This window comes from Plasmodium malariae (genome assembly GCF_900090045.1).
Source record: "Plasmodium malariae genome assembly, chromosome: 12".
NCBI classification, from domain to species: Eukaryota; Apicomplexa; class Aconoidasida; order Haemosporida; family Plasmodiidae; genus Plasmodium; species Plasmodium malariae.
In genome coordinates, this window is record NC_041786.1 from 650,040 (window position 1) to 676,332 (window position 26,293).

Sequence of the window (26,293 nt, forward strand, 5' to 3'; positions counted from 1 at the left end):
TATATATATGTAACAAGATGAGCTGGAATGTGGGCACTTACTAGCCCTGTTATGATAATACACATTGGTACATTTGTTTACACTTCTTTATCATTTTATGGTTTTGCTGTGTATTCTACGCAGAAATTATAATTTTTTTTTTATATTACATTTTTTTGTATACCCCTGGTTAATTTTAGTGTATTTGTAAAGTTATGCGAAAATAAATTCACATATATCATTCTCTTTTTTACTTAATACTTTGTGATCTACTTTGGGGGTATATTCTAATGCCTGTGCATGACATTATCTAGGACTTTTATCATTCAATCGCTTTGCCGTTCTATCGTTCTACCGCTTCATCGTTTAATCATTTCCATTTTTTTTTCTGAACAACGTCTGTTCCAGTAGTGGTAGCATAATACCTCTCAAGCTTCAACTTGTAGAAATTTTTAAATTTTTACCCAACTCATCTGCGGAATGATAAATCCACCTGTTCAAATAAATACGATCCGTGTTATATTCTCCTACTGCATGTTTCCTTCATTTGGGGTTGTGCTACTTTATAACAAAGGCACTTCTGTAAAAGCACCTCTTTTCTATGATATTACAAATAAGAATGAGGTTTTTGTAGCTCTCTCTTTCCGCTTCTCCCTCCTTTTTGGTTTATCCCCTAACCCTGCTTGAGCAAGGATCTCAGGACATACTTCAATATGCCACCGTTATTAAAATATTTGACTTCAATTTCTGTGTCAATCCTGCAAAGAACATCGAATGTGACTACATTACCCTTTTGGTTCATTTGAACTTTTATATGTTGTTGTGGTTTTAAATTTCCGTCATTGAGTAAAATAGTAAACGTTTCTGTACCGTCTATATTGTAATGTGCTGCATTTTCATTATTTAAAAATTGTAAGGGTAGAACACTCATACCTATTAGATTACTCCTATGAATTCTTTCAAACGATTCTGCTAAAATAGCTTTTACTCCTAACAAATATGATCCTTTGGCTGCCCAGTCTCTAGAACTACCACATCCATATTCCTTTCCAGCTATTATTATAACATCCTTCTGTTCTTGCTTATATTTCATAGCTGCTTCATATATAGACATTAACTGATTTGAAGGTATATGTATAGTGTTCGGCCCTTTATCAGGGCATAGTTTATTTATTAATCTAATATTTGCAAATGTACCTCTTATCATAACTTGATCATTTCCTCTTCTAGCTCCATATGTATTCAATTCTTCATCTTTTACATTTTTTGATTTTAAAAATTTATAAGCTTCTGACGATTTATGTATCATACCAGCTGGTGATATATGATCTGTAGTTATACTATCCCCTAATAATAATAAAATATGAGCATCTTTAATATCTTCAATTTCTTCAAGTTCTAATTTCATATTATTAAAAAAAGGGGGTTTGTGTATATATGTAGAATTTATATCCCATTCGTATAATTTGTCTTTCTTAATTTTTATCTCATTCCAATATTTGTTTACATACTTTATATTTTTATATATATCCGTATACATATGTGCTTTTAAATACTTTTCTTCATAGGCATTTATTTCTTCCTTTCTTGGTATTAACTCCAATGCATTAATAGCTTTCCCATTACAATTAAATGTATAATTTGTTATATCAATATTTACATTGCCTATAAGACTAAATAATACTACTAATGATGGAGAAGCTAAATAATTTGCCTTAATCAAAGGATGAATCCTTCCTTCAAAATTTCTATTTCCTGATAAAACAGATGAACAAATTAAATCATTTTCATTAATAACACTCTCTACTTCTTTGTCTAAATTACCACTATTACCTATACATGTCATACATCCATAACCAACATTGTAAAAACCTAACTGTTCTAAATATGTTAATAACCCACCAGCTTCTAAATATTTCTGAACTGCTTTAGATCCAGGAGATAAGGAGCTTTTTATATATGGTAACGATTTTATACCTAATTCTACTGCTTTTTTTGCCAATAATCCTGCAGCTATCATAGAGGATGAGTTACTTGTATTAGTACACGATGTGATAGCAGCTAGGACTACACTACCATGTGTTAATTTGTATGTTTGCTTATCCTTATATTGAAATAATATTTCTTTATTACGTTCTTCCTTAGGGATATTATATCCTTTGAAACCAATTGGTGATTCCAAGCATAAAGTAAAATCTTTATGTAAATTTGATAATAATACATTATCATGTGGTCTTTTAGGACCTGATAAGGATAAATTTAATTTAGATAAATCTAATGTATGCACTTCAGTATATTCAATATGCTCCGAATAATTATTAAACAGCGAGTTGACAACTAAGTACTCACGTATTAGATTCACTTTTTCTTTATCTCTACCAGTTTGTATAAGATATTCTAATGTTATATCATCTACACCGAAAAACCCAACAGTAGCTCCATATTCTGGTGCCATATTTGCAATAGTTGCTCTATCAGCTAATTTTAGACTTTTTAAACTAGGCCCAAAAAATTCTACATATTTATTTACCACTCCTACTTCTTTTCTTAAAAAGGATGTTATATATAAAACAATATCTGTACTTAGTAAATAATCTGACAAATTACCTACTACATTTATACCTACCACTTCTGGTAATATCATAGATATAGGTAAACCTAACATGGTTGCTTCTGCTTCTATACCTCCAACACCCCATCCTAGTATACCTAAACCATTTATCATAGTAGTATGAGAATCGGTACCCACCAAACTATCAGGATATAATAAACCATTATTGTTAAATACAGAATGAGCCAAATATTCTAAATTTATCTGGTGTACTATTCCTGATCCTGGTGGTAATATTAACATATTTTCAAATGAATTCATTCCCCATTTTAGAAATTTAAATCTTTCTATGTTTCTTTCAAATTCTTTCTTTTCATTTAATTCTAAAGCATCTGGACTTCTACTATGATCTACTTGAACAGAATGATCTATTACTAAATCTACTGGTATTTGTGGATTTATTTTATCTGCATTTCCACCCAATAATTCTGCAGTATCTCTCATTGTAGCTAAATCAACTAAACATGGTACTCCTGTAAGATCTTGTAACAGTACTCGTGCAGGCATAAATGGAATTTCTTTTTTCTGTTTGCAATTATTTTCCCATTCTAATATGGTATGTACATTTTGTTCAGTTACCTTTAAATTATCACAATTTCGTATAGCCGATTCTAGTAATATCCGGATGGAATATGGTAGTCTCTTTATTCTACTATCATTTAATTCGTTTAAATCGTAATAACTGTAAATATTGTTTTTACTTAATTTCTTGCGTACACTTTCGAATGGGTTTGTTTTGCTGTAGTACCTTCGCACACAGCTCGTTAGGTTCAAGCTTCTGTAGTGCTTCATGTTCACCCTGGCGAACTGCTGCACAGAGGGGAATATAGAAGTGTATGCTGGTGATACGATTAATTTTTTAATCTATTTTATTTTTTTGTACCTTTTAGCTTTTATTTTACACATCTGTGTTTTCTTCTTTATTTCGCATTTGTATCTTTTATTTTGCACTTGTATCTTATTCTCTTTATTTTTTACTTTTCATTATACAATTTTTTTTTTTTTTTTTTTTTTTCCCTCTCTTTTGCACCCTTACTTTATGGTAACCCTTCCGACAGGCTAATGTATCTGTTTGTGCAACGTTTACTCCGTGGAGTACTTCCTTATGCCCTATTCGCTATGTAAATACATGAACACTTATACATACATATACATATATATATGTGTATATAGCAAATGCATATGTGTAAATAAATATGTGTACAGGCGTATGAATTCCCCTTTCTTTAAGGCCTTAAGTTGTTATTATCTTTTCTTTTTCCCTTTTTTTTTTTTTTTTTTTTTAAAAGTTCTTGGTCATTCCCTAGTCCAATTTTGTCATCGTTTTTATTTTCGGAGGTTGTACATATATTTTCATACTGACTTATGTTTTTTTAAAATTTTAAAAAAATTTTTAAAAGTGGGTATTTATGTAAAAATGTAAATAATTATAAGAAAAAAAAAAAAAAAAAATTTATTAAGCTACAAGAAAAAACATAAATGGTAAAGAAATATTAAACAGATATTTACAGAAAATGCTATAAAATAATGTAAAAATACGAATTATACTTTTTTATTTTTTGTAATAAATTGTGCGCCCTTTTGTTTCTCTTTTTTTTAATTTTACATTTTTTCATTCTTTCAGCAAATTCAGAAACCTTCCTTTCATCGTCGCAAGTTGACCTGCTCCGCTTTTTTTTTGTTATTTTGAATGAGCTAATAAATAGGCATTAAAAAGGAAAGAAGTGAATACATACACGCGTGCATATGTACACATGTACATGTGTACATCATGTATGCATGTATTATGTATGTACGTATGTGTATACATATATTTACATAGCGAAACGTGCCTAGGTAGTAGTCTGTACACACATCTCTCGTTTAAAGCATGTTTTACCCATTTTACTGTAAATTCATTAATACATTAAAAAAAAAAAAAAAAAAAAAAAAAGAAAATTCAACTGCATTTCCAAAGGGATCTGACTTTTACAAATATAAAATTAAAAAGAGTATTATTTAGATATATGCTATTATTTTTGAGAGTAAAAAGATAGCATGAGGAGAATTCACTTATAATGCATGTTATTCCAACACTATATTTACCACAATGAGGCAGGGAAAATATTTTCTTTTTTATTTCTTAAGGAATGTTCATTTATATTTGTACGCATATAACAACATCGGTATATACCTAACAAAAGTTTACCCATTTTTACAATTACCCTTCTTAAAAGTACCATCCAACAAAAGAAAAAAAAAAAAAAAAAAGTTAACCATTTTGTTAACCTTTAAACATATTTTAAAACATTCATCCATTTATAAAAATGCAAAATAGTTCCCTTTCTCATTATGAGTTGGCTTTTTTTTTTTTTTTTTTCTAGCTATTATTACTTTTGTTATTAGTTTCAATTAATTTGTTGTGCAGTAATATTAAAGAGGCACACATAAACACATTCTACCTCGACTGCATGTTCATATAAACATGTGTACACGCAAACATAAGTACGTATACACACACATAAACATTCAGAATAGAACAGAATGTTACACTACTGGTCAACGTCCTGCTTGCTGTTTTTTTAAAAAATATTGCCATATTTTGGTTCATAAAAAGAAGGATTAATCTCTATGTACCTTTTATAAACTACATGCCTGTATGAACGGTTTAGTCTAAAGTACACAAATCGCTCTGCTAATATTCGACATTTTTTTAAATTCAATAAACTAATACACATGATCTTGCTCTTATTGTATTAAAAGGAAAAAAAATTTTAAAAAGCATCCGATATATGTATATATATATATATATATAAATAAATAAACTAACGTTACAAATAAAAAGAACGAAGTTGTTTTCCTTCAAAAAATTTTAAACATTAGCATATTTTATATGTATTATATGGCACTAATAAAAAGGCTGCTACAACTATATTCAACTTCAGTTCATACGCATCAAAATTGTTACTATAAAATGTTAGTTAAAAATATAATTCATTTATTTAATTTTCTTTCTCTTTCCGTTTTTAACTAGAAATGAGCATATTTTGAGGTTGCTATTTAAACAGTGGTAAAAATTTTATGTAATTTTTGAAAATATATACTGCGTAAATACATAGAGCCTAATATATTTTGTGCTTTGTTAAGATGTGTTTATAAAAAATTAGAAGAGTACCTTCTATATATACATGTATATACATACACAATATATATATACATGCGTAATGCATATATACATACGTAATACATATGCACATACATAATACATATATATATACATATATACATACGTAATGCATATATATATACGTAATACATATACACATACATAATACATATATATAACAAAATAATTAGCATATTTGACGAATGTGTTAGCTGTGCCTTTAACATTTTTCTGTCAATTTTTTTTTATTTCTTTATTTTTGCAAAAATAGCAATACTGCCAATTTTAAAGCAAAAGAAAATGATCATCCACCATACTTCGTTTGATGCTATACTTCGTAATAAATTGTGAGTGAACGAAAAAAAAAAAAAAATATAGCAAAGATGTTATTTAAGGGGGTGTAGCACATTTATTCTGAAGCTTTTTATATTATATTTTAATTAGGCATTTTTCACGTGTAATAATAATTTATTGTATATTTCTCAAAAATTTGTTATACTTTAATATATATTTTTCGCATTTTTAACAAAACTAAAAAACTACTATTAACATACAATAAAATAAAACTTACAAATTTGTACTACTTTTTTTGCCTTTTTTTTTTATTTTTTGAAATTTCGTCGTAGGGGTAAAATATTCACCTACATATTATTATCGGAAATACCATGGCAGCCAACAACTTATTAATAAAATAAAAAAAATAATAAGTTCGCATATGTATATATAACATATATGAATACATATGTTTATGCATATTAATCATATATTTCTTGGGCGTTACTTGATATATTGTATTTTCCCATAATATTGAGTTTAATAAATAAAAGAAAAATCATATATATATATATATATATATATATATATATATATATTATGTATACATTCTGTAAATAATTATTAAACATGTTGATAAATGAAGGTTAAAAAAATGTTCAGCTTAGGGAGAAAATAATTAAGCAAAACAAAATATTCAACAAGGGGCAGAAACGCCAAGCAAAAATTGCCATTTTGAATAGTGCGTAAAGGCATATATATGTACATGTACTTAGGTATATTTAAAATATATGTATATGTATATAGTTATATGCATATATATATGCGCAACACAAACTTCCAATTTTTTTTTTTTTGCTATATATTTTTGGTGTACTGTACTATAGGAAAAAATTACGACAAAAGGTCAAACTTGCAGCAGAGCAAATATTTATCCATCGTATTTATAATGTATATATATGTGCAATATATGTGATATATGCACGTACTGTATGTATATAGAATATACATATATAATATATATATTACATATTGAAAGTTTAGAGCGTATGGTTATATACATGTGCATAATTTATTTATATGTACAAAAATATCTTCCTATTTTTATAAAGGAGCTGTTTTCATATTCTTTTGAATAGATAGAATAAACGAAAATTTATTAAAATGAAAAGGGATTTTAAAGAATTGAATTAAAAAATGAATTAAGAAAAAAAGAAAAGTTTTAATTTAATAATTCATCAAGTTGTATATACTTGCAAAGTAATATTTCATTTCATTTTCACTTTATATGATAAGCTCGTTTAAGGAGCTTTTCCAAAATTTAAGAAAAAAAAAAAAAAAAAAGGTAAATATTTAACCTTAATTTAAAACAGTTAAAAAGGTTAAAAGCTAAACGTTAAAAGAAAAAAAAAAAAGAAAAAGAAAAAAAAAGGGATGAAATTTATGATATGTAGCAAAAGTACCGTTTGCTATATTAATTTATGTGCCATATTTTTTTGGCGCAAAATTTATGTGTATATATTTTTCGTTTTGTCATTATTGGCTATGCTTTTCTCGTAATTTCATTATATCAGCCGCTTTACAATTTCGTTATATTAGCTGCTTTACCATTTCGTTATATTAGCTGCTTTACCATTTCGTTATATTAGCTGCTTTACCATTTCGTTATATTAGCTGCTTTACCATTGCGTTATATGAGCCGCTTTACCATTGCGTTATATGAGCCGCTTTACAATTTTGCAGTCGCTTTCCTTATAGCACTTTTCATTTTACTTTTTATTTTAATCTCTTATTTATAGAGTTCGCTTTTACCCGTCCACTCATAGAAGATGAAATTGAATATTTCTAACCCACTGAACAATGTTCAGAAGAGCATAGAAATTGATGATGAAAAGAAATTATTACCATTTATGGAAAAGAGAATAGGGAATGTAGTACCAGGAGATTCAATAGGAGAAGAATTTTTAGGATATATTTTTCGAATTACTGGAGGTAATGATAAGCAAGGTTTTCCAATGATGCAAGGAGTGTTGACAAATAATAGGGTAAGATTATTATTTAAAAAAGGAATGAAATGTTATAGACCTAGAAAAAAAGGAGAAAAAAAAAGAAAATCTGTTAGAGGATGTATAGTAGGTCAGGATTTATCTGCTTTAAATTTAACTCTAGTAAAAAAAGGAACAAATGAAATACCAGGTTTAACTGATAAAGCAGTAGGTAAAAAATTAGGTCCAAAAAGAGCAAGTAAAATTAGAAAATTGTTTAACTTAGATAAGTCCGATGATGTGAAAAAATATGTTATTGGTAGAGCTATTTCTAAAAATGGAAAAACTAGATTTATTAAACCCAAAATTCAAAGACTAGTTACTGAGAAAAGATTACTTAGGAAAAAAACTCTCTTAGCAGCTAAAGAAAGAAGAAGAGAAGAAAAAAAGAAAGCTATTAGGGAGTATAAGAGAGTATTAAAAAATTATAGAAATCAACTCCTTTTAAAAGGAGAAGATGAGACAGGTAAAAAAAAAAAAGTAAAAAAATCTATTTCCAAAGATAATTTAAAAAAAAAAGATAGCAAAGGAAAAGGGGGGGAAAATAAAGCCAAAAATGACAAGATAAACAAAGATAAAACAAAAACAGATGGTGCTAAAAAGGATGATGGTAAAAAAAAATCTCCCTCTACAACAAATAAGGAAAAATCCAACAAACAAACCAAATCAGACAATAAAGCTGTAAAAGCTGAAAAAAGTACTCTAGCAAAAAATCAGAAAAATCAGAAAGAGGAAGGTAATAAAGCAGGAAAGAAAAAGAAAAATTAAAAAGTGAACAGAAATATTAATAGATAGCGTATTTTATTAATTGTATAACAGGCATGTTGTTACGCGTGCACGGGGCATTGGTATTCACCCACCCATAAAACGTCGTGTACACACGAGGATAAAAATAAAGAACGAAAAGGAATAATAAATATAGGAATTATAAGAAAATTCTCAAGGGGAACTATCTAGCGTGCAGTTTTGTTACATTGAACGAAAAAATGCGAATTCTTGAACACTCGATTTGTGTTTTTTTAAAATTGCTCCAAATTATTGGAAAAAATTAAAAAAAAAAAAAAAAAATAGGAAAATATATACATGTACATATATGCATACACACACACACGTATGTATACATATATATATGCAATAACTTATGTTGTTACATATGAACATTCCTTTATCATATGCGATAATATATACTTTATTTTAGCATCTTTAATAGTTACCATATTCTGCAATAATATATGTACGTGTGCATTTTTTTAAACTCCCATTTTCTCGTAACTCGGCAAGTTAAAAAATATTGTACCCATATTTGTATATATATACGTACACGTGTGTGTACGCGAACGCATATATATACATACATGTATGGGTGTATGTATCCATGTACCCTTACAATATATATTCCTTTCTATTTCGTAAGACGAATAAAAAGGGAAGATAAATGCCTATTATTTTTTTATTGACGCTTACAGCTGTATTTGATGGTGGTATACATAAATGTTCTTGCAATGACAAAATGCTTTCCCCAAGAAACGAAACAAAAAGGAAGGTTTATCACGTTAAACCCCTTTTACATTTCAGATGTATGTATATATATATATATATATATATATATTATCACATGAAGCTTACTTGTAGCTGAAAAGGGATATAAACATAAACAAACATATATAATTAAAAGAATGAATAAATGTATATATATATATATATATATATATATATATATGTGCAAACTTCTATGGTTGTCTCGCTATGTCCATTTTTAATCTACAGAAAGATAATGGCTATTACATGCTACCCTCATTAATCCTTCATTTAATCTTCTTTTTACGTAATGGGTTAATAATTGTGGATGGGGGAAAGAATTTTAAAATAATATTTTCCATACTCAGTAAAGGTGTCAAGGCAATATAACTTTGACATACACACATGCACACGCATATATATATATATATGTATATATGTTGACGATCCATAGTTGAATTTATATTTTTTTAAAGGTGATATGAAAGTTTAAAAGAAAAAAAAAAAGAAAAGGCAGACAGAACATTATTGTTGTATGAAATTAAAATTTCTTCTTTTCATAAATATTTGCAAATATTAAAATTTCGTTTTTTTCAACCTTTGACTCATTTAAACAATTTGTTCGCACAATAGGATTCTTATGTGTTACACTACTTGAAATTGAGTAACAGTTATATTTAATCGTACAAACGAATGTATATGTATAAATATATATATATATATATATATATATATATATACACATTCATACATATATATAATATGGGCGTGTCTGTAATACGCCTTTAATATTTATTTATATTCTCAGTGGGGAACAGTTCCTGAAAAAAAAGCCCATTTTTGTACATATGTACATGAATATAAATATACATATATATATATAGTCAAAAATGAAGAGAAGGAAAAAAATATAATTTTACTTATCTTCATTTATTTTTTATTTAGCTGTATTATTTTTAATAAATTTTACACAGCTAAACAGGATAATTTTTTTTTGGTCTTCTTTTCGTTTATTTTTTATTCATATTATTGTTCGCAAGGTATATATCAAACTAATTTGAGTATTCATATCCAAAAAAGAATAAAAAAAAAATAAAGCAAAAAATAAAATACATATTCACTGTTACGAGTGTAAATGTGTATACGTATGAGTATGTTTATGTACGCATTAATGTACATATATATATATGCGTATGTATATTTTGCATTTTTTTTTTTTTTTTTTAACATTTATTCTTTAAATGTTAAGTAAAAGAATATTTTTACTTGTTACTATTTAGTAAATAAATTATGAAAAATAAAGCAGTTAATAAAATTTTATAAACATGTGTGTATTTGTTTAAACGAAAAATTTTGTAATGTTAAAATTATCGGATGGATGGACGTATGCTAGCAATTTATTAAATATTCGAGGTTTACCCAACTTAAGGCATACATATATATATATAGATATATATATTTTATACACGTCATTTACATTTGATAGTATTCATAAGCGCAGCATACATATAAATTATATATATATATATACATACGTACATACAATGATGGGAATAAAACGATTGTGTTATAAATAACTGTTCGCCCGATTTTCAAGTATTTTATTTATTATTTTTGGCACACCCCTTTTTTACAGTCACTATTATTTTCATGTGTAAAAATTTTTTTTTTTTCCTTATACATATTCAGGTTTATGTGTATATATGAATATAAGTAAATTTAATGATATATGTAAGTATGTATGTTCGTTATTATGCATGTTCGTTATTATGTATGTTCGTTATTATGCATGTTCGTTATTATGTATGTTCGTTATTATTTATGTTCGTTATTATTTATGTACGTTTTATGTATTCGTTTATACACGTCAAAGTAATACACCCGTGACTATACATAACTTCCTAATTTTTTTTGGTAAACAAAATTGTATTTTTTTAGTATTTACACGTATATAATAGGTACCTATATATACGAGCTATACACAATGCTTCGTGTATGGATGTTTTTCAGTTTACCTTTTATTTTACGCTTATATTTATGCGCGTACATGCGCATACATACAAATATAAATACGTACACACCGAAATACATACTTAAATACTCATACTTATATATGTTCATTTTAACAATATTTTTGCAGCCATGTTTAATTAAATTGTGGTATGATTTAAATGTTATTTAAATGTTTGTTTTTTAAAATATTAGTCCAAGTATGTAAGCCTTTTATTATGTTATTTTTTACTTTTTACATGAACAAGCATAATCTTTTTAAATCTTTTTAAATCTTTTTTTTTTTTTTTTTTTTTAACATTTTTAATATTATTTGCAAAAGTATTACTTGCTTACAGTTACTACTGTATACATAGTTTTGTTTCCACCGCATTATTTTTACCATTATGTATATATATATATATATATGTATACATATATGTATATATTCATATATGTGTATATATAAACGTTTGTGTGTATATTATTTTGTGCCTCCTTTAACATAAAAGCTAGTGAAAAATAGGAGCGTTTTTATTATTTCTTTAATTTAAAACGTAAAGACATATAAAGAAATATAAAGAAACAAACAGTTCGAACTTTTCGTTAGAATGGGGGCATTAGATGAATCCACACCTGTACCTTCAAGAATGTTAAGAATAAAAAAAAAAAAAAAAAAAAAAGTTGAAAGGAAATGATATTAATTCTTGTTAACAGTGTTATTTGCGTTAATTAAAACAAGCACGTAAATGTATATATTTGTATATATATATATATATGTATATGTATTTACTCTCTCTTATGACCAGCTGTAATAAGCTAATTTTTTTCTATTTTCATTTGAACATAATCAAGCTAGAAGTTAACTCTTTTCTTTTACATTTTTGTGTTAAATAAAATACAAACATTAAGTATAATGCATGTTTGTGTTGTGTATATTAAGAAAAAGATTAATTGTTCCTTAATTAAATAGTGTATTATTTATGCATTATATAACCGTATTTGTATATAACTTAACGCCTTTTTTTACATGCACATGTATGTTTTTCGCATGAAGTCATAGAGTAAAATAAGTGTATTGTTTCGTGTTACATTATTTGCATTATGACATTGCTACATTATTATATTATTACTTTAATGAATTTTTTTTTTTTTTTTTTTCTTCTCCCCTTTGATGTAACTCATGTAGAACCCTACAGCTGATGAAGCAAAAAAAAAAAAGTGCATTTCAAGGATATTCGCTATTAAAAAAAAAAAGTGATGCCTTGTTCATACATTTTAGAGATATATTAAAGGATATTGTTAAGGTAAAGGGAAAAAAAAAAAAAAAAAAAGGAATATAAATAGAAATATAAATGAAAATAGGAATAAAAATAGGTATAGAAGTAGACATATAAATTGACATATAAATAGACACATAAATATAGACATAAATAGACACATAAATAGACACATAAATAGACACATAAATAGACATATATATATTTTCTGCTTAACCATTTTATTGTACATGTAATGGTTTAAAATTTTTTACCAATATATATATTTTATCTTTTAAAACCATATTGTTACATTAGACTAAAATAAAAGTAGGGGAAGAGATGAGTAATGCATCCTTTTCATTAGCTAAGGCAGTATGGGCCGCTGGAGATTTTAAAGGGCAAATTATAGAAGGAATTAAAAGACCAGTTGTTACCTTATCCTTATCTACTAATAACGTTGCAGGTGTCAAGTTACCAATATTTCAAGTACATATTGATCCTACAGTTGATGTATTAGGACATTTAGGAGTGGCATCAGGGGGACAAGTCATTAATAATACAAGAGAAAATTATTTACAGTGTTTAAATATGTTAGTTAAATTGGCCTCTATGCAAGTACATTAAAAATAAACAATGAAAAAGTACATGGATGTTAATATTAGTTATTCATATATGTGTTTGTTTTATTCAGTTTTTACGTAATATTTACGAAATTTTTACAAAGTTTTTCTTGTTTTGCACATATCAAATATTTATTTCCATGTTTTATCCCAGTCTGTTGTTGACGTACTGATTTTTACTTAGTTGTATGGATAGAAAGCGCTTTATTTATTAACATATATGTATATATATTTAGATAGCTACATAATTTTTGTTACTATTACATAGGTAGCTTTTTTCTCACTTGACGAAGAAATTAAGATGACGAATAGGAGAGTGAATGCTTTAAATAACATTGTCTTACCTCGGCTTGACGGAGGCATCAATTACATTATAAAAGAACTTGATGAAATAGAAAGGGAAGAATTCTTTAGGTTGAAAAAAATAAAAGAAAAGAAAATTGACAAGTTGAAAGACACATACACAGAGCACTCAACGGATGCAAATAATCAAAGTAACGCAAAAAGATATGACACTTTTGCGCATCAGAAGGATGATGATGTTATATTTTGAACTCATCAATTTAACATATAAATAATATGATTTATGATTCTATATACGTATATATATGAAAATATATATATGTGTAATTATGCGTTTTGTTTGGTGAATTAGGGCGAACTGTTTGCGCACGAAATTACCACAAAAAAAAAAAAAAAATAAATAATAAAATAACAAAATGGCAAAATAACAAAATGACAAAATAACAAAATGACAAAATGACAAAATGACAAAATGACAAAATGACAAAACAACAAAATAACAAAACAATAAAATAAGAGTTTTTCATATTTCGTGTACGAGCATTTTTCGGGTGCTTGAAGTCTTTTAATAATCTGGAGCAGCATTTAAAACGTAAAAAAATATTTTTATATATCAGGATTTGTTTAGTGGGACGTAGCGTCGATTACATATGAACGAGTATAAGTATGTATGTACGTATATATGTACATGTGGATCTGTGTACTTGTGAATGTACGAACGAGTTTTATAAGAACTATAACCATGAGAACTGCACGATTAGGAAATGATTACAGACAATCGCAGTTTTACGTAGAAATGAGAAGGCTAGCAAACAGTTCTTCATTCATTTTAAAGCTAACACTGAATATTCATGTGGAAGTTCTACAGTTAAGAAGCACTTTAAATGGAATGATACACACGAAAATTTGAGAAATATCTACTGGAGCTAATTTCCTATATATGTAATATTATATAAACTGGGAAATGGTGGAGAAAATACGTTTTGTGCATCCCCTTCTTTAACCAAAAAATGTGTTCTCTATTATTCACAAAAAACCAGCATTTTTCCAACGAAAAATATTTATAAGAAATTTCTTTATTATTTCATGCACGTATTTCGGAAAATGTAATAAATATTAACTTTTCAAAAAAAAGAAAAAAAAAGAAAGAAATACTCTTAGTATATTATATATACATAAAAACATATAATGCATCCGCATGACCAATTTTTCTTTAACAAGATTTGATCGTCTTAAGATTTTCTTGTGCTTGCCAGAAATATAATATACACGAAAAACGTATGTTCAGTTTTTATATCGTGGGAAAATTATGTATTCCTTATATTTACAACTGCTTCATATTCAAGAATTTTTATCCCCCTTTTTCTTTTTCGTTTTCTTTTTCGTTTTCGTTTTCTTTTTTTTTTTTTTTTTTTTTTGCACATACTTTACGTTTATGTTTTATTTTTGAATGTATTTTTGTTTATGATAAGACTTATTAGCACAATGTAATTATTTTCTTTAATTTTATGACAAAGTGGTATGTGCATCATTAATTCGTTATTTAAAATGAATTTTTATTTCAAGGTAGTATATTCTTGCTTGTTCATAAAATTCTACAAAAAATGTTGTTAATTTTATGCACACGGAATAATTTTAATGTGCACGTTAGTGTTCAACTTTAGTTAGCGTTAATGTAAGTTAATACAACGTAAATGTATGGTTAGTAAATCGTTAATGTAACATTAATATAATCCTAATTTAAGGCTAATATGGGGCTAATTTAGTGCTTATTTAAAGTTAAGTTTTTTTTTTTTTTTTTTTTTTTTTTTGGTGAAAGTTTTGATATACGCTTTTTGATTTTACCTGAATTTGGATCAGGACGTGCACATATTTAATTACCAGCATATGTTCACACACACAAAAATATATATTCCTACATGACTACATTTTTACATGACTACATTATTACGTTGCTACATTATTACGTTGCTACATTACTAAGCTACTACATTACTAAGCTACTACATTACTAAGCTGCTACATTACTAAGCTACTACATTACTAAGCTACTACATTACTAAGCTACTACATATATGTACACGCTACTTTTAAAATTTAAGCTTAAATAACTTAAATTTCTTAATAGGAATAAAGTACTAATCAGACTTACTTTTATTACCTGCATTTATTTTGGCTCATAAATGTATATTGTACGTTATACACATTTTGTCTTAAAATAAAAAAAAAACATAAACTAGAAAATAAAAGCAAAAAAACAGATAAACAGAAAAAAATATCAGTTGAGCACTTTTTCCATCTCGGTAAAATTCATTTTAGCACTTTTTTTTTTTTTTTTTTCCTCTGTTTATGAGTTTTTAAAAACAAAACAAAACATAACATTACAAAACAGAGTAGAGCAGAGCAGAGCAAAACAGCACATAAAATAACGTAAAAATAAAATAACATAAAATAACGTAAAAATAAAATAACATAAAATAACGTAAAAATAAAATAACATAAAATAACGTAAAAATAAAATAACATAAAATAACGTAAAAATAAAATAACATAAAATAACGTAAAAATAAAATAACATAAAATAACGTAAAAATAAAATAACATAAAATAACGAAAAAAAAAAATAAAGTAGGTACACGGTTTTGTAAATCAAGCTGTCTAAAACTCTTTTATAAGTAGAAATAAAACATAGGTCCATGAGCCTATAACTCGTGTTGCTTTTTTTTTTTTTTTTTAAATCTTGGACCCCTATTTTATGTCATTTTTCGCACATTTCATGGCATGATACATTTGGCAAAACCCTTTTTGTAAATTTTATATTTCCATATTGAAACTACAGAAAAAATAATTTTACATATTTATTGCCAAATTTTCAACTTGTAATTAAATCGTGCCATCATATATAAGAAGCATATACGTGTGATATACATTTCCCACATACATGGTCTACACTGCCTACATATTCACTGCCTACGTGCCATCCTCTTAGTGTGGTTGTAAAATTCCCTTAAAATGGATCAGAACTCAAATGAAAACTTCGACATGTTGAACGGATATAATAACACCTCAGATATAAATGAAAACCCAAGTGAATATTACAAGGAAGAAAGTAAAAACATGAGTGGACACAATTCCAATTTAGAGGATGAAAATGGTAGAGAATCTATTGTGGGGGCACAATATATACCTGATTTACACGGCTTAGGTAGAGAGAGACAAGCGTTATCTTGTAAGGTAAATGTGATAGAAATACCAGGACAAGTAACACCTTATCATACTCCAAATGATGATACATGTTCATATGTAGAATCATTGTATGATGAAGATGGAATACCACTTACAACTACTTCAAATGGTGGTACAAATGAAAAGAAATTATGGTCTTGGACTAGTGATGGGAAATTAAAACTACTATGTTCACAGCCAATAATTCCTGTATCTGTTGTACAAGATATACTAAGAAGAGATAAAATTATTTTAATACCACAAGTAGAAGTAACAGATTTTGTTATTCCAAAAGTATATAGTCAAAATATTAAGCATGATATACCAAAATTAGATATAAATGTAAAATGCTCTAATATACAAATTCCAAATGTTAAGTATGTAGATAAAGAAATAATTATACCTATTATTACTGGATACACTCATAAATTTATACCAAAATGGGAAATACATAAAGTACCTAGACCTATAGTTAAATATATTGGTGAACAAAAAATAGTTGAAGTACAAGTACCTGAAATAAAATATGTGGATAAAATAGTAGAAAAAGAAATTATTGTTGATACGGTTGAAAAACGAATTCCTAAAATTATAGAAATACCCAAATATGTTGATGAAGTACAATATGTATGGAAACCTATTGAAAAAATTGTATATATACAAAAACTTGTACCAAAATTTGATGTCAATCTTGAGTGTCCTCCACCTTTAATAGTTCCATATCCTGTACAAACCATTAAACAAATACCACCTGTTATGATTAAAAAAGATACAAAAATTCCTGATGACTGTAATTACAATGATTCCTTATATTCACCAGAAGGATCTCTACCTATCCCTAAAGAATATATTACTCATTTTACGACACAACAACAAAAATCTGTAAAAGGGATGTTTTCAACTTGTTGCACATCAAATATGGTAAAATGCACAGACGATCAACACAATACATATCATGATGGTATGCCATATAATACTGGTTTAATACCTGCAGAAATGGCTTTAGAGGACGGTCTAAATATTTGTAGTTACTCTAACTCTTTTGTAAATAGAAACCAGGAATCCGTTTTAAAAAAGAGGGAAAACCAACCCGTTAATGTGAACGCATAAAGGGGGTAAAAACGCACACAAAAGCTGTTGGTATATACGATATAATTCTACGAGACTATCTGCTTTGTGCTACATTTGATTTAGCTACTCAAGTTCACGTGCTCATTTGCCTGTACATTTATCCACCTATTCACTCGCTTCATTACAGTTCACCCATTCTATGCTTTTATCTCTGCTATGCATATTTTCTTTTCAAGTATAATTATTCAATTATCTGGAAAAAGTCATTAAATGAGGAAAGATACTACAAGTTATTGGATGGATTGTATTATCCTCCCCTTCTCCATGCTGATCATGCCACTATATACTTTTCTATTAGGCACATGTTCTCCGTTTCAGTCGTGTTGCTATATATATATATATATACATATTATGTACACATACGCATGCACGTGTACATTGGCAATAACGACAGTACCGTTTTTTTGAAAATTCAGCGGACAACCATATCCATGATGTTGCATATGCATTTACGGGAGGAACACACACCCATAATTTCCATAAAATTATTTTGCAATTTTTAATTGTCCATTTTTAACAACAGAAAGTGCGTGAAGAAAATTGAGGTATAACCATATTTGGTTTCTTCTTCTTTTCTTCTTTTTTCTTTTTTTTGCACTTTGTTATTTGTAGTTACAAATTTGTCATTTGCAGTCATCAATTTGCTATTTGCAATTTGTGGTCTGGCTTGTTTGATTTGCTTTACTCTTTTGTTCCTCTGTCTATTCTTGTTTAATTTTTAACAAAACAACTATTTTAACAATTTAACTGTTTTCGCTTTTTTTTTTTTTTTTTTTTTTTTTTTTAATATTATTGTTAATTGTGCATAAGTTTTAGTAAAAAATTTCATCAATTTAAGTGAAAAAAAATATAATTTATATTTTTTTTATATTTGAGACATAAAATGTATATGATATGATCATTACAAAAAATCAGAATAAAAAAAAAATAATAATAAATATTAAACAGCTTGTAATTAACAAAACTCTTTTTGTCATTTCGTTGTCATGATATATAGCATCTCTGTTATACTTTTTCAATAAATGCTTTAACTCTGTAAAAGGACGGGTAAGTAATATTAATCAATGGGGGAAACGAAAATGGAGGCAAAAATGCGGAAGAAAGAGGCAAAAATGAGAGAGCAAAAAAAGAGTGTAACAAGGGTAAACATAAGAAGCGCATAGAAAACAGAATATTTAATTTATATGTATGACTAAATGTTCAGCTAACTTTCGTTCTCCTTTTCTACATCTCTCAATTTTTGTTGTAGTTGTACTATAAAAAAAAATAATTTATAATTGCATTCCTTAGTGTAAATTGTATCCTCCTCATTAATTTTATTCTTGCGTCTGTAGGAAATTTACAAAAGGAAAAAATTATTTTTTATTTCAATGTATGAATTAAAGAAAATACTCCTCAAAATAATAATTGAAATGTGAATAGTAATATATGGGGGGGGGAAAAAAAAAAAAAAAAATAGATACAAATATGCATATACATATATGTAGATAGTGTTATCACCTACTCATGGTGTATAAATTTGAGAAAAAAAAAAAAAAAAAAAATTAAAATCGTAAGGGAACGATTTTCTCGAAATTTATCCTATAACATACCCATATGATTATATAATTACTATATGTACACATGTGCAAGTGTGTGTCTACGCTTCCGTTTTTCTTCTATCTCACGATATCTATCTATATATATATCTTTCTTTTTTTTTTTGACCTTGCTTTACTTAAGCAGCTTAAATCTTTGACAGTTTTATTGTTTAGATTATTATAATGTAGTCGATCCATATACATATTTACTTTTTATTCAGAGGAAAAATTAAGTATATTTTTGTGCATGAACTTTTTCGTCTTTTCGCTTATGTACTTTTCTCTATGGAATGCCAATTGCTAATATTGGCTTAACTGCTCACGTGCACTTTTTGTTCTCTTTCTCGAAAGTGAAAAAGAATGAAGTAAAATACAGTAACATGAAGTAAAATACAGTAATATAAAATAAAATACAGTAATATAAAATAAAATACAGTAATATAAAATAAAATACAGTAATATAAAATAAAATACAGTAATATAAAATAAAATACAGTAATATAAAATAAAATACAGTAATATAAAATAAAATAATATATAAAAAAAAATAAATTAAAATTAGAATAAAGTAAATGCAAACGGTACACTACTGATTAAGGGTGGGGAAGAGAAATGCGTCCACATATAAAATCCAAATAAAACATTTCCCCATAGTTGTATGCAAGAAAAAAAAAAAATAACAATAAAATAAAATAATTAAAATAGGGTAAAATAATGCGAAAAATAGAAAAGGCAAAATAAAGCAAAAAAAAAGGAAAGGCAAAATAAAGCAAAAAAAAAAAAAAGAAAAGGCAAAATAAAGCAAAAAAAAAAAAAGGCAAAATAAAGCGAAAAAGGACAAAATAATGTAAAATAAACTTTCTATTTGAGCGTCACCCCTTGATACATTGTTAAAAATTATTTACATTTTGTTTTATCACTGTAGGGCATTGTCTTTTTAAAAATTCCAGAGAATATGAAATGTTAGCATTAAAATATGCTAGTTGTTTTAATTTTCTAAAATGTGCTTCATATATTGTGTATTATATCACATATACATTCCGTTTTCCTAATTTTTAAAAAAAAAAAAAGGAAAAAAAAAAAAAAAAGAAAGTAACGTGTTAAAGTTCGATCCATATCTCAGTGTGCAAACACTTCTTTCTATGTTTTGAAAAAGTTATAGTATCACATTAAAATGAGCTTTTTTTTTTTTTTTTTTTTTAAATATGTACTTAATCGTCTCTTCTTAATTATTGTGTATTCTCATTTGAACGGCTGTGGTTTATAAATTTATTTAACTGAGTAAAAATACGTATTATGAACACGTATTTATGCACATACGTAAGTGCACATAAGTAAATTCATTTACGTATATACACTGAAATACAAATAAAATGAATGTAATAAAAGGCAGAACATTCGAGGTACTTCTAGGAAGAAGTTTCAGGTATAGGTGTGCATATAAGGGTTAAAGTAACTACTTCAAAAAGGGATAGTATAATAAGAGAAAAAAAAAAAAAAAAAAGATGAAGATTATATATTACCTTGCAAATGCTTAATGGGATGCTCATGAATACATACTCAGATGAGTAAAACATGCGAGTGCATACTGTGCAAAATATGGGTAGTCATAATATTCCATTTTTTATGATAATTTTCCAAACATAAAAAGGGAAAATAAGAAAAAAACACGAGCAGCAGAATGAAGAGGTTGGTGAAAAAATAAAAAAAATGAATAAACGGATAAACGAATAAACGAAAAAATAATAACAAATGGTGGTACAAATGGTGGTACAAATGGTGGTACAAACGATGGTACAAAGGTGCAGAAAAGGGGTGCTCCCCACTTATAGGGGAAGACCTATTTACCCAGAATTTCAAGTGCTACTAATTGAAACTAATTACAACAAATTGTAGCTAACCGCAGATAACTACGACTAACCATGACTAATCGCTTCCATTCGCTTCTATTCTCTTCTAGTCGCTGCTATTCGCCGTTATTCAAGCTAACCATTGCTAGGCTACAGCTAAACCTGGTGGGTCCTCTTAAAAATGTAATGATTGACGGGCGCTAAAGTCATGCCTTGTTCTAATACGAAATAAGAAAATATAGGATCCGTATCCAGATGATAATTAAATTTTTTTAGAAAAATATTCAAAGAATTTAAGACAAGCGAATTTGTGACAACATAGAGGGGAAGCTCACCCTTAAGCGAATTAGAAAAACGGTATTCCAAACATGCATAATTTATTTTTTCATATTGAAACTTAAATTGTTTTGTTTGATTAAGATTTTGTTGATAATGGTGATGATGACCAAACCAATAAAATGATTCATCTGGTAGGATATATGGCTCTCTCATATTTATATAATGTATATCGTTTTTCTTATTAAACATGTTATAAAATAAATTCCCAAAATTATCATCATATATACGCTTCCTCCAATTATATAGGAACTCTCCATTTATTTTTTTAATATGTGGAGAACAGTCTAAAAAGCCAATTTTAAATTTTCTATGTATATGGGAATATAAAGGGGTATCATAACAATCTGTTATAAATATGGTAATATCTTCGTCCTTGTTTGTTTTTAAGTTTCTAAAATATGCCATTACTTTTTCGGGAGAACTATTATGAACAAGACAGAAAAAAAGGGTACATATTAAATGAAGAAAAAAGTTAAAATTAATGAGGAAAAAAAGGAATTTTTTTGTTCTTTGATTTTTTGCATCTTGTCCATTTTTTTCATTTTTCTCATCTTGTACATTTTTCTCACCTTCTACATTTTTCTCACCTTCTACATTTTTCTCACCTTCTACATTTTTCTCATCTTGTACATTTTTCTCATCTTGTCCATTTTTTTCATTTTTCTCATTTTTCCCACCTGTGTACACTTCCTTCTCGTCATTCTTCGCATCGCACGTAACTTTGTGCAAGGTCACACCGGTATGTGCACTTAAGAATGGGAGGTACCCTATAACCATTTTGTGCTCCTTGTGTTTACTAAAGGATAAAAATATTACTTCAACAAAAGTCGATATGTACACTACATAATCTATTCTTGAAAATGCTAAATGAAATAAATTTTTTTTTTTTTTTTTTTTATTTATCATATTTTTCCATATATCAACATAACCATAGAAAGTAAAAACAGTAAATAGTAAATAAATGGATGGTATTACACATAAAAAAAAAAAAAAAAAAGAATGTTTTCCAAAATAAATATTTTCTCCACTTAAAATATTAAATACAAAAAAGTTGTATGGCGATACTGTTATTTTACCATAATAATATGAATCGATAACAATAATAATAATTAGTAATATAAACACATACAAACATCCTATAACTAAAACTTCCTTCCACTTTAGTATATTTTCACCATCCAGATGTTTTATAAAATAAGATATATATATACACACCCAGAACAATGCCGCACTCGGTCTCATCATAATACAAAAGATACTAAAACTTAAACTCAGCAATAAATTTTGTATATGAAGATATTTGCTTTTAGATAAACCTACCAATTTGTTATACTCTACTTGCTTAAAATTATTTTGTGTATCGTGTACATCTTTTGATGCGCAATGATATGTATAAGCATTATCGCCACTTCCACTCTTACATCCACCACTGCCGCTTCCCCTCGTACGATTTCTCCTTTTCAAACAGCCTATAGCTTGACCTTTTAAAGGGAAATCGAACACCCCCGTTGAACTAGTAACCACTGCTTGGTCATCTCCATTTTGACTACAATCATTTGGATAAAGTACACTTTTATTTCCATTTAGGGGAACAGGGGCGTAATAATTTTTGGATAGATAATAAATCCCCCATATGTTGAATATACACTCAAATGAGTTAGATGACGTTCTACATATGGAATAGATGTGAAACCAACAAAAAAAATAACAAGCTAAAATTGTATAAATGAGCTGATTATTAGTTTTACCCTTTTTTTCCTTTTCCCTATATAATCTGATATACCATAAAAAAATCAATTTCATAAAACCATAATCGCCAAAAGCTGCACATAACCCTTGAAAAATTTTAGGTACATATAAAACAAAGAATGGGGTATCTAACTCGGTAATTTTCAAAATATAAAATAATATAGCATATATGAAAGGATGAACAACAGATCTTAAGGATATACATGGTTCCCACTCCCAAGGCATATGCCCATAGCCAAATACCCAATAATGTGAGATTTCTATTGATTGAGCATATTCATCAGGGAAAAAGGACGTTCGAACGAATAAACAATTAAATAATCGAAAAATTATAAAAAATAAGAGATACTTCCTTGGACGTAAAATTTTTCTTAAAATGGATTCGCTCCATTGTAGGAAGTCGCCATATATTATCCTTTGCATTTGAAAAGTAGAAAAAAGTAAAACGAAAAAAATTAAAAACACGTAAACAAATAAAAAAAAATAAAATAAAAAGGATAAAAAAAATAAAATTTAAAAAAAAAATATAAAAAAATAAAGTATCGGTGTAATTTTTGCGTTTACATGTGTGCATGCATGAACACATGAATGTGCATATGCATACATACATACATACATACATACATATATATATATATATATATATATATATATATATATATATATATATATATATATATATGTCCATGTAAATGTATATATGTGAGGAGAAACTTTTAAAAATGACCTTAACTCTTTCCAGTTGCTGATCCGCTCCGTCTATTCATTCGTTCACTTGTTAGCTTACTCATACCCCTACACACGCAAATACTAATCCAAACGCACATAGTTGTTCTCTAGGTTCATTAACACCCGCTTATACTCTACGCACTACAATAGCTCTTTCCTTTAGTAGATGTTGCAAAGTTATATACTCAACTGGGAGCACATATACACATATATACATATATGTGCTTACTCCAATGAGACTAATTAATATTAATATTACTGCTTAACCGCAATAAGCTAAGAAAAAGTCATATGATACCACTTTGTTTTCACTTACATTCTTCTGTTTGCTCTTTTCTAAAAATCCTTAACACAAAGAAATTTATAAAAAAAAGCATGTCTTTATACAGTAGTGAACTACAAAAAAAAAAAAAAAAAAAAAAAAATAGAATGCGTTACTTCTTTATAGTTATTCGTAAATTGTTATCAATATCGTTAATATTGTTGCATGCGATTTTACATTTTACATATATCACACTTCGCATTTATTTTATCATGTTCTCATTTCGACTGTTCTCGAGTGCTTACAATTTTAATAAAATACACATACTCATTTGGCTCTTATTACTTTATACATACCTTTTTAATTTTAGTTTTTGTAAGTGAACATGCGCACAATATGGGACAAAACACAATGTTTTCACGGCTATGTAAATAAGCACAGTTGAATATGCATAAATATGTACATACGTACATATATACATACCTGTGTATATACCTGTGTACATATCTTTTTATATACCTCCGTATATACCTATATACTTAATTGTGGACATACGTGTACTCATATTTGGCCCGTTTTAAGAAAAAACAAAATTTATTCATTTTAGTAGTTACAAAAAAAAAAAAAAGAAAAAATGGTAACGACAGAAAATAAATTCTTCAAAAATAAAAAAATATTAATATAACATTAAAATTAAGCTACATATCAAAATATTTTAAATTATTAGAGTAAATTAATTAAAAATATATATGTATCTGAATTTTGGCAAGAAAAAAAAAAATAGATAAAAAGTGAAGGAGTAACCAGCTGTAATGAAGTGTTTGTTAAGAAGTTACACCTATATGCCCCCGAATCAGTATATACAAATCTGTAAATATTTTTCCCCTATATGTATATATATGAAAGTATGTACTTATTTACGCAAGTATGTACCTATTTACACATGTATGTACTTATTTACGCATGTATGTACTTATTTACACATGTATGTACTTATTTACACATGTATGTACTTATTTACGCATGTATGTACTTATTTACGCATGTATGTACTTATTTACACATGTATGTACTTATTTACACATGTATGTACTTATTTACTTATGTATGTGTAGGTACATTACCGCGGGGAGCAGTAAGAGTTAAAAAAGAAGGCCGCTTTCAATTTGATGAAATACATTTTATAAATCTGCATTATCCATACGTATATCATCTACTTATGATCCCCATTAATGTGATACTAAATATGATAGCACATTTGAGGTTAGAGATGCACACAGTATTTATAGAAATATGTACGTGAGTTGGGTAAGAAGTATTCTTTTGCAATGTACTTGCAGACTGCACATTATAACACCTTAATATAAATATATTATCTGCTAGTTTAAAATATATCACCCCTCCTCCCATGAATACTCATATAAATTATTATGTGTGTATAACCGAGCATAGACGTGTGAGACTGCGTACATGAGCAATGGTATATATGTACAAAGGATGCATCGAACACAACCACACATGCATGCGAGTAAAAGCAGGCCAATGAGAAGCTAATATTTCATAGTTCAAAAGTCAAAATCGTTACTACCACTATCCCCCTTCCTGTTCCCTCTCTATGATCAATAATAACAACCAAGTAAATGATAACCTGTTTTTCTTCTTCTCTATGAAGAGCGTTTTACT

The 26,293-nt window shown here is 27.4% G+C and overlaps 6 protein-coding genes across 6 annotated transcripts; 3 read left to right on the top strand and 3 right to left on the bottom strand.

Annotated features, from left to right (window-relative positions):
• Positions 1 to 652: 652 nt before the first annotated feature.
• IRP (aconitate hydratase, putative) lies at positions 653 to 3,382 on the bottom strand (the record flags this gene model as incomplete). The annotated part of the gene is made up of 1 exon (XM_029006432.1): positions 653 to 3,382. The coding sequence occupies one exon, from the start codon at positions 3,380 to 3,382 to the stop codon at positions 653 to 655; it is 2,730 nt and encodes a 909-aa protein (XP_028862922.1).
• Positions 3,383 to 7,837: 4,455 nt separating this feature from the next.
• On the top strand, positions 7,838 to 8,821 carry PmUG01_12022900 (40S ribosomal protein S6, putative; the record flags this gene model as incomplete). Its single annotated transcript, XM_029006434.1, has 1 exon — positions 7,838 to 8,821. One exon carries the CDS (start codon positions 7,838 to 7,840, stop codon positions 8,819 to 8,821), a length of 984 nt encoding a protein of 327 aa, XP_028862923.1.
• A 3,350-nt stretch (positions 8,822 to 12,171) lies between these two features.
• Positions 12,172 to 13,995, top strand: PmUG01_12023000 (V-type proton ATPase subunit D, putative; the record flags this gene model as incomplete). The annotated part of the gene is made up of 4 exons (XM_029006435.1): positions 12,172 to 12,212; positions 12,750 to 12,867; positions 13,138 to 13,437; positions 13,711 to 13,995. 4 exons carry the CDS (start codon positions 12,172 to 12,174, stop codon positions 13,993 to 13,995), a joined length of 744 nt encoding a protein of 247 aa, XP_028862924.1.
• Positions 13,996 to 16,757: 2,762 nt separating this feature from the next.
• On the top strand, positions 16,758 to 18,080 carry IMC1k (inner membrane complex protein 1k, putative; the record flags this gene model as incomplete). The annotated part of the gene is made up of 1 exon (XM_029006436.1): positions 16,758 to 18,080. One exon carries the CDS (start codon positions 16,758 to 16,760, stop codon positions 18,078 to 18,080), a length of 1,323 nt encoding a protein of 440 aa, XP_028862925.1.
• Positions 18,081 to 19,012: 932 nt separating this feature from the next.
• PmUG01_12023200 (conserved Plasmodium protein, unknown function) lies at positions 19,013 to 19,885 on the bottom strand (the record flags this gene model as incomplete). Its single annotated transcript, XM_029006437.1, has 3 exons — positions 19,013 to 19,134; positions 19,311 to 19,429; positions 19,809 to 19,885. The coding sequence occupies 3 exons, from the start codon at positions 19,883 to 19,885 to the stop codon at positions 19,013 to 19,015; spliced, it is 318 nt and encodes a 105-aa protein (XP_028862926.1).
• Positions 19,886 to 21,687: 1,802 nt separating this feature from the next.
• On the bottom strand, positions 21,688 to 24,042 carry GPI10 (GPI mannosyltransferase 3, putative; the record flags this gene model as incomplete). The annotated part of the gene is made up of 1 exon (XM_029006438.1): positions 21,688 to 24,042. The coding sequence occupies one exon, from the start codon at positions 24,040 to 24,042 to the stop codon at positions 21,688 to 21,690; it is 2,355 nt and encodes a 784-aa protein (XP_028862927.1).
• Positions 24,043 to 26,293: the final 2,251 nt, after the last annotated feature.